Raw genomic sequence first — 10,188 nt, 5'->3', positions numbered from 1 at the left:
GTAATATTTCGAGAAAACTAATGTGTTTATGTAAATCAAACTATATATTGTCATGTACTTTGCGCTTATAAATAGCTCACTATATTCAGTAATATCATTATTGATAATGCTATTTTCTTATGCAATTTTATGCAATGGAGAGGACATTTCACGTTGAGTTTCAACTTTAAATGCATTCGTTCCACAACGTCAACAGGAAATTGAAAGCTGTGGTTCTATTAGGTTTTCATTGGTTTAGCCTCGTTTTTGCCCCTTCTACTTTCTACTTCCTTCAATATTAACAACAACAAAACGATACGGTTCCCAGATATAAATGTTTTAAAAATGGAATGGAAAGATTTACATTAGAAAGCTAATTCCACTGTCAGTTTACGTATAATGTTTCAAATTTAAATTTATAGATATATATTGTATATATGTATAATATCACGCAATGACAGGCCCTGTGAGTTTCAAAAGTACTTTATTCCATACAGTGACTTTTCCATTAAACTTGATTAAGTAGAATGAACAGCGGCAAACACATCATTTTCTGTATAACTTTTGAGTTTTATCTGAGATTTTCAGGAAAAGCTGAGTTGGGCCGAGGACAAGTGTAGCCTTTTGAAGGGCAAGACGGGCATTTTCAAAAGTGTCTAAATATCATCACACCGCAGGAAGTGAACAATTTCTACCGACAATGCATTGCAAGCGCCTGCAGGTAAGACCGCAATAACGTCACTTACGAGTCTTAAAATACTAGAAGGTGTTATTTTACTGATCAATATATTCAATTTGCATAATATTAACGCGTTCAACGTTTTGTTACGTTAATATATCGAACACAGTACGCGAACATTGTTTAAAGTTGCAATTAAGTTGAAAATGGTCAAAATTAGAATGATCCATTACAACAGACATTTACGTGTCTCGTAAAATAGTCTAATAGAGGTTTAAATTTCATTAAGACCAGGTGAGGTGATAGAGAGTACTCTCGGTTAAATAAATATGGTATCGTACTGGTATACCACACGTTATTTAGAAGAAAGAGTACGGTAATAGTTTTGCGCGAAAAATGCACGTGCTTCTCGTTTCGGGGCTAATATAAGTTGCAAATCTATTGATTCGCCATTCGTGTATTCAAAAGTCGAAGTGGATGGAGAAAACAAGGAATAAACCCGCATAACCGCCTCTAAATAAGCATGTGTGTGTGTTTAAATAATCAGCTCTTTTAGTTTTACGTGAGTTATATTGCAATGATAAAGTCGGTATTTGATTTTTTCAGTTCTGTTTTTTAGTTCATGCGAGATGAAATCCTGATACGAACCGATTCTTTTGCTGCGAAAGTAAGATAAAGGAACTGTTTTATTTAAGTCTTAGGCAGCTAAGTTTACTAAGTTTAAAATGGAACCTGAATATGCTCTGGCCTTAGCAACAATGAGATGCATACTGGGGGTAGGAACTTAAAACATTGTTCATGGTAACGATTTAGATAACATTGCAAAAAACGAATCCCTCTACATATCACAATACAATATAACAAATGTGGTCTGATGATTGGTAAGATTAATTTATTAAAAAAAGAAAAAATTAACATTATAAGCATTAAATAAAAGTTTTACAAAAAACAACAAATACAACGTTTATACTCAAATAACTATTACACGTATAATTAATCGGATAAACATGCATTATTTTGTATTATTCAAAATATTCAAAGTAACCAATTAGCGCTATGAATAAAGAATTGTTTGCGTTGTTTAACAAATTTATATACACAGATTTGAATAAATTGAATAACCAATTAATGACTTTATTATAAAACAAAGTTCATTGTGTCTAATCTTGACAAATAATAATGCAAAATAGCCACATACAGTATGTACTATTCTCAAGACTTGTATATCTATACCGTAACTTTTAGGATTAGAAGTAGCAACATACGTTGTAGGGATTAGGCCCGAATTGTCTTGCCTGAACTAGCAAACACCACATGATATACGTCAATAATTATTTTCCAACCACAACTAGCATATGAAGCATGTCTTCTTACACGAACGAAGCATGTAGCCGGGGTTGATTTGACACTCGCCTGCACGCGCCCACACTCCGCACAACTGGTTGTTGTCATTGCACGCTGAAATTAATAAATATTATAATCATTCCCAAACTTCGAAAAATATAAGGTATGGTAAACAAACCATTTTCTCTGCAAACACATTTTTCGATAACTTTTGATATCATTATCATGTTCATAACACCCTTATATCAAACATGATCGACAGTTTTACTTTTTAAGGAGCATCTTTAATTGCTCTTCTCTTTTACGATAACACATCTGCCGTTGAATTGTGTGACCATCACCGTGCAAACTTTGTCGAAGCCTAAACCACACTGTAAATATTACTTTTAGTTTATGCTCGGGTCAAGACGGCTCAAACACATGACCACCCAACGTCAGTATGCCCTTTTGTAGGATCAGTAGTACCACCTACAGATTAAGTTTCAAATAAAATGCACTTATATTGTAATCAAACATGGCGCTGGAATGTCAATTTGTAAACCAATTGCTACACATCAATGAGAAAATAGTACATGTATAAAAGGTCTTAAACTAAATATTATGTACAGAAAAATAAAAATCATTAAATACAAAGACAAACTTATCTGCTTTCGGGATACTCTCGTTGAATATGTTCGAAGTAAATGAGAAAATTTACTCTTTTTCGTGCGCGCAAACGCACGTGAAAATATTCATTTTCTCCCTTTACTGAGATTATTTACCCCGAGAGCAAATAAACACTGGGGGCTGACGAGGTCAAAGCGTAGTCCGTTTCGCTACGACGTCGGGTATATGTTTTACTACGAAAACATTGTTTAAAAACATATGACATCGAGAACGGATAAGTCGAAAAGTGTGTTTTAAACATGTAAGATCATGCTTTTCTAATAACAAAACTCTGAATTTAAGCATAATGACATAGGTTTGTTACATCAAATTATAATCCAAGATGTGTCTGGTTTATGCGGTAAAACATGAAATATACCGCTGATTTTCAAAGCGGAGTCAAGTTTCACTTTTAAAAATGCAATTAAGGTTTACAACTGTGTTTAATTGACACAATTTTACAATTTCCATATTGATCTATGTATCGTTAAGCCACTGGTGTGTTTAGAAATGTGTAGGGTGACTCAGTTATCAGAAATAAAGGCTTAATATTATTATTAGGCATGATCATGTCTCTGACATTATACGTATAAGCCTCGCTACGACAACGCTTTAGCGTGTATGCGTTTCTCACAGAAGACGTATTGGTTATCTCTCGAAGGCAAAATAAAGAAAAAAAAAGTTAATACAGAGTCATGGAGTGGCTGGATGTTTCCTTTGAGGAAGAGGTAGTAACAACGGCACAACATGATTCGAAGCGCACAGTCGACATTGTATTGCACATTATTATGATATAATTAAATTCACGGCTAGGCCAAATGAAACGATTAAACTCGAAAATCCATATAATATAAGATGACAGTTGAAAGTCGATAACCTAATGTCGTCGGTCTCAATAAAAATGACGCATCTTTACCTCGTGACAATCCCTTATACGTTCATTTTGATACAGACCGACGATAGGTTTTCAGCATACGGTACTCTTTATCTAATAACATTCGATTCTCGTTATCCTCAACTCGCTTATCTCAAAACTCTGCTTATGTCAAAGTAAATCCCATGTCCCAACTTCGATCATTATTTATCTCATACGGAATTTGATTTTTACATTGTATATATCAAAGCGATTTTCTTGAAAATCGGTTATCGTCAACTAATTTTGAGATGAATTTCATGTTCGTATACATGATTTTACCTGTAAAATCCACACCTGTAACAGCCGTAAGGTGTGGAAAGTAGGACCCCAATGGCACAAATCCGCACTTGCATAACCAATATATTGTTGTAAAGGTGTGGCAGTGGGTTCTGTCACAGGTTATTGTTTACTGCGTACATGACAGCCGGTAAATTTACCTCGTGTTACAATGCGGTTAAGGCCCAGTCTCACTATGATGCCGGCGGAGCCCCAATGCGTGATCAGGCATCTACCGGGTTGAACCGGGGCCCTACCGGGATGAACCGGTGCTCCACCGGGATGAACCGTGGACGACCGGGGACAACCGGGGCTCCACCAGGGCTCCACCGGGAAAATATTAAAATGTTTAATACCTCCCGCATGAACCGGGAGTCACCGGGTAGGACCGGCAACGACCGGCTTGGCACCGGAAACAACCGGGACTGTACCGGGAACAACCGGTATGAAACATTTGAATACTTTCCCGGTGGAGTCCCGGTTTTCCCCGGTTAAACCGGGGCGTTGCCGCAGCTCTGCCGGGGTCTGATGCCGATATGGTCCCGGTGAGTGCCGGCGTAGTGACGGTATACCAGAACTCTGCCGGGACTCTGCCGGCTTTCACCGGGTTCAACCTTTTCGTTTGGATCTTCATGCGCACAGTGAAGCACGGCATCTTTTGCACTGGGAAATGGCAGTCTGCAGTAACTGCAAACTGCATGTGATTTGTCCTGAAATGGATACAGAAACTTCGTTGAGCAACCTATACATTATATGTGTACTTCGTTGCGCAACCAATACCTACTCTGTGCGAAACCTATACATAAAGTGACTTGTAATTTCCTTCGAAAAAAAGCATTTGAATAATTAAAAAATATGTTCGTAACCTGTTTTGCACTTTAAAATGTGTAATGTACACTGAATCAAAGTAACATGTAGTTTTATTTTATTTAAGTAACCGTAATTAGCTATTTTAACAGAATAACCACCTTATGCATTGCTTCAAATCAAAATATTTCGATTTTAGCTTAAAATAAATTAAAGGTTGCAATTATGCGTATTTGTTATTAGTTTGTTATTGAAAATAAGTACCTACTATTACTGGATGTTCCGTTCTCTAATCCATAAACACCAGAAAAGATGAAACTCGCCTGATTAAGTAGTGTATTTACACAATGTTTTCGTAGTAAAACCTATACCCGACGTCGTAGCGAAACGGCCTACGATTTGACCTCGTCAGCCCCCAGTGATAAATATCCTCTATATATTATCAACCCGCAAATTCAAACGATTAAACTTACACAACTGTATATAGCAAAATCAAACTATATTATTGCTATTCTGAAATATAACATCAACAACAAACAAAAGACAGATATTACCTCGGTCTCCACCGCCGCCATCTCCCGCGCACTTCTTACAGGATTTCCGGCAGTTGGGGATCATCCAATTAGGGTTCAGCGAGCACTCGTTGCTGAGCGCCCAGTTGTCGCACTCAAGAGTGTTGTGGATGTTTTCACACTCGACGCACAAGCGACACGACTTCCGACAGTTATCTGGCATCCAGGCTTGGTTTATCTGGCACTCGCCTTCTGCCGCCCATTTATCGCACTCCTCCGTGTTGGGGTGCTTGTTTGAGCAGCTCTCTGCAATGCGTACATACTCAAATCATAACGAGTCTAATTTATTTGTCGGCATGCCTATTTGATTTTACACACGCCAGAAACACTTTACAAAGGGGCCATTTATATGCAAATACTGATTTTAGACCGTTCTTATGATTAGGCAGATATCTGGTAAATATGTCAACTAAAACTCAATCGAAAGGCGTGATTTGTGAATATGCAAGTTTGTGGGCTAGAAAAGAGAAATAAACATACAAAAATAGCACACTAATATGATGCCCGCTAAACATAACATTAGTCTACACAAGTACACACGTTTCGTTGTTTAACTTAGCTATAAAAAACACACAAGCACACGCGCAAGAGCACACGCCCACGCTCACACACACGCACGAACACACACACATACACACACCATGTCGCACAGATTTTGAGACTATTGTAAAATATAGTTCGTATAATAATTGCAAACAAATATATGAGGCAGATAATGTTTTAATGGGAAATGTTTCAAGTTATCGTTGTTTATCAGTCAATAAAACACGCCTGATGCGTGCTTCTGAAATATTTGAGGCTACCTACAATATTCACTTACGTGCAAAACATCCCACAATCAACGAACATGCCAGACAGTATTGCAGCAGAAGATACATCTACAAACAAGCCGAATAAATACTTTGTTAATGATCGGAAAGGCGTTGATTATGAAAAAGATTATGATAATAATGACGACATCGGTGCTGACGATGGCGAAGATGATGAAAATAATGGTATAGTTGTTGATGATGTTGATGTTGATGATAATGATATGATGATGATGATGATAATTATGATGTTGTTGATGATAATGATGCTGATGATAATGATATGATGATGATGATGATGATGATGATGATGATGATTATGATGTTGATGACAATGATACTGGTGGTTAGATTTGGTGGTGAAGGAAATGGCGAAAGTGGTGTTTATGATAATGCCGACTACGACTATGTCAACGAGGCCGGCAGCGATTACGATCATGATTCGGATGAGGATGAGAAAAAGCATGTCAACTATCAAAATAATTCATCGAATTACTATTATTGTAAAGTGAAACTCCTGAATAACTTTTTTTTAAAGAAAAAATAATAGCAATAAATATGTATAAGCATCACTATTGGTATTAGAGTATGCATTAGAACTATAATAATTATTATAGCAACGATATAAAAATAATCTTACCTTTATCAAAAATCTCACCTAACCAGTATACACGTTAAGAAGTAGTTGGTAATTATACCCTAGAGAGAGACTAAGCTGTCGTATTTATATTAATATTTTTGACTCTCCCAAAAAACAACATGTTATGCCATTATTTTGAAATTCATTTCATAGAAAATTTTCATTCGTATCCTGTTTACTTAAAAATTGGCCAATTGACATCGATCATTTATCTATTTTTCACGACATGAAGTACGTTGACGATGGAAAATTTCCATTAAAACATATTAAAGCCCCCAGCCCACGAATACTTTGCATCACTCGTTTATAATGAACATCTTTTACAACAAATTGTATTAACATCGGTCAAATAATAATGGTTTGATAAACATTAATTGTTTAGCTTCTGTAAACACGATGGCTGGTGCATACATGAGACTAAATTAGGTAAGTAAACTACGTTCGGTAAAGAATAATTCTATTTGCTTTTAAAAATATACATAATAAAATAATAAAACATAATCTTTCTTACGAAATAAATAGGTTTAGTTCTTACATTACAAGTGGTATATAAAACTTTGGTAATTTTCCGGATAAAGAGGCAGCGGGCATTATTTTCACACTGTATATTACAAAAGGTAACAACAATAATGTTTAACATTGTAAAGGTAAAACGCTAGTCAGACGTTTAACCAATCTTTTTTTCATTTTGTTCCATGAGTTTTCAAGTAAACAACACAAACATATCTTATATCATCAGCGTTTATCTTTCTTATGCTGCGTAATTTAATCAATTTCAAATGATGATTACCCATAACAGAAACGGTATTATCACAACAACAATGTGCCTATTGTTTTTAGACCTTTTTAAACACGTTTATTCATATGTCTCATGTCTGACAAAAGTTAGAAAACTTACGATTCGTCAACATGTGAGCATATCCATTTAACTGCACATAATTATTGCTTAGTTAAATCAGTGACAAGCTTTATTGAACATCAACTACGTACGAGTCCTAACCCGGATTTACTAGGTAGTGACATATTCGTGTAATAAGTCAACAGGCCTTTCTAATGAAATCCGTGACAAATTGTAATGAACAACAAATAGGTACGATCCTAAGCCGGATTTACTAGTATGTGACATATATGAGTAATTACTCAAAATACAATAATGATTGATAAACGCTCTCGTGGTTTCATTTGACCGACGCATCAAATCTTACATTTCGCTTACTTTAACCCCCCCCCCAAAAAAAAAAAGAGGGACAAGATGGGCCAATATAGCTGCCCAGTGTTATGTGGCGTGGTCATTTTTGCATGATTTGAACACTATTTGTAAAGGACCAGAAGCTAATGTTACATATCATATAACAAAGCTTTGTTCTTTGTGGTTTCAGATTAGTGTGTTTAAGTTGTTGTGATATATGCGTCAATACAAATCTGTCAAACCACACCCCAAACAATCGTTAACTTTGTACATCGGAAGCCACCTAGGTACGTATATGCAAGCACTCATTCAGCATATATTCCATGACGTTTGTTTTTAATAAAGAAATTGATGTTAATACAAAAAAATACTGTATGTTGCTAAATAAAAACATCCAATAGCCAATACTAACAGGTTGGATGTGTTTGTATTTACGAGAACATTGATATATTAAAAAGGGACACAAAACAGTGGAATATATTTAAAAAGGGTGGGGTATTTAATTGGAAGGGAGGCCGCGTATTTTTAAATGAAATAAAAGAAGCAGACTATAAACCGCACCTTTTAACCTGTTAACCTTTATATCATCTGACAAACAGTAAGCGTCTGACATATTGAGTTATTTATTCATTGTCATACTCGTGTGCTTTTCAGGGACCGTATTCATAATTCATTCACACCAGTACGTTATAGCAACAGAACAATTGCTACGTTGTTTCTGCGATTAAGTAATAAAGTTAACTGCTTTCGTTTTAAGTAACACAAACACAACATAGTAAAATATTCAGATTTCATCTTCATAGCTCAAATGGGAAGTTTCAATGGGGCGAAGCGCCGTTTAATAGGTCTATACTTAATTAGTTATTATTTATGATGCGGTCTTCATATAATTACCTAATTTAACACGTGACTCTTTCCCTTTTTCTTTTGAAAATCCTGCATTTTATTATATGCTCGTAGCTGCAAGCCATTCAATTTATCTTGATAATATATGTTTCGATCACACGTTAACGAAAATAAAATATTATAAGAAGTCAACAATTATATTGATAATCAATGCTTAATGATAATGTTAATTAAAAGGTGAACCTATGTTATTAAATGTTACTGGCCGATAAAGTGCTAAATTTTACAAATCAATAATATGCATTTCACTGTTTCAAATCTGTATTATTAATTTTAACATTAAACATCAAACAAAATCAATAACATTGTGTAGGCACTTTCTCATCCAAATCCAATCACAGCCATGCTTACTGTCAACATTTTTGTTTATATGAGCCCTAGAAGCCGGTGTGGATTTTGTCTTCTGCATGTTGACAACAGTGTGGATTTTGTCTTCTGGTTGTAGACACTGGCGTGAAAATATGTCTTCTGAATGTTGACACCGGTGTATATATATATATATATATATATATATATATATATATATATATATATATATATATATATATATATATATATATATATATATATATGTCTTCCGGATGTTGACACCGATGTGGAAATATGTCTTCTAAATGTTGGCACCTATTTTGATATATGTCTCCTGGATGTTGAAACCGATGTGGATATATGTCTTCTAGATGTTGACACCGATGTGGATATATGTCTCCTGGATGTTGACAACGATGTGGATATATGTCTTCTAGAAGTTGACACCGTTGTGGATAAATGTCTTCTAGATGTTGACACCGATGTGTGATAATTATTATACTCGCGTTAAGCAACGATATTTTTTTTCAAACATAATGACAGGAACTGCCTTTACAAATACGATAGGCATTGGAATAAACACATATTTTTGTTCTTAACATAAAACAACAGCAGGTCAAATATGATTGTTAACGTGTCTTCTCATATCCCTGAGTGTAGCTGTCTATAAGTATGTAACACCACGTAATGTAACCTGTCAAGATTTTTGTTTTGTACTTGCCAGGCCCCATGAGTCACATGATTTATAAAGACTTATGTAGCATGATGCAGGATTTAGCTACAGCAAAATGGCAGGAAGGGGTGGCCTTCCATTTTAATGCCCAATCCTTTTAAAATATGCGGCCTCCCTTCCAATTAAATACCCCACCCTTTTTAAATATATTCCACTGTTTTGCGTCCCTTTTTACATTTGTTAATGTTCTCGTAAATACAAACACATCCAACCTGTAACTATTGGATGTTTTCATTTAGCAACATACAGTATTACTTTGTATTAACATCAATTTCTTTTATTAAAAACAAACGTCATGGAATATATGCTGAATGAGTGCTTGCATATACGTACCTAGGTGGCTTCCGATGTACAAAGTTAACGATTGTTTGGGGTGTGGTTTGA

General features: G+C 35.4%; 1 protein-coding gene across 1 annotated transcript; it reads right to left on the bottom strand.

Annotated features, from left to right (window-relative positions):
• Positions 1–1,737: 1,737 nt before the first annotated feature.
• Positions 1,738–6,096, bottom strand: LOC127875379 (putative tyrosinase-like protein tyr-3). The gene is made up of 3 exons (XM_052420421.1): positions 6,039–6,096; positions 5,201–5,464; positions 1,738–2,116 (listed from the first exon to the last, which is right to left on the bottom strand). The coding sequence occupies exons 1-3, from the start codon at positions 6,094–6,096 to the stop codon at positions 2,007–2,009; spliced, it is 432 nt and encodes a 143-aa protein (XP_052276381.1). The 3' UTR covers positions 1,738–2,006.
• Positions 6,097–10,188: the final 4,092 nt, after the last annotated feature.

This window comes from Dreissena polymorpha, chromosome 3 (genome assembly GCF_020536995.1).
Source record: "Dreissena polymorpha isolate Duluth1 chromosome 3, UMN_Dpol_1.0, whole genome shotgun sequence".
NCBI classification, from domain to species: domain Eukaryota; kingdom Metazoa; phylum Mollusca; class Bivalvia; order Myida; family Dreissenidae; genus Dreissena; species Dreissena polymorpha.
The sequence above is the reverse complement of the archived record's forward strand: the minus strand, read 5'-3'. Positions and strand labels throughout refer to the sequence as shown.

What these genes read in the sequence shown, in the direction of transcription:
- LOC127875379 (XM_052420421.1), bottom strand. Translation starts at nt 6,096, where the DNA reads ATGTATCTTCTGCTGCAATACTGTCTGGCATGTTCGTTGATTGTGGGA. An exon ending in GATTGTGGGATGTTTTGCAC is followed by an intron (nt 5,465 to 6,038) that starts GTAAGTGAATAT and finishes TACGCATTGCAG; the next exon opens with AGAGCTGCTCAAACAAGCAC. An exon ending in TGGCGGCGGTGGAGACCGAG is followed by an intron (nt 2,117 to 5,200) that starts GTAATATCTGTC and finishes TATTAATTTCAG; the next exon opens with CGTGCAATGACAACAACCAG.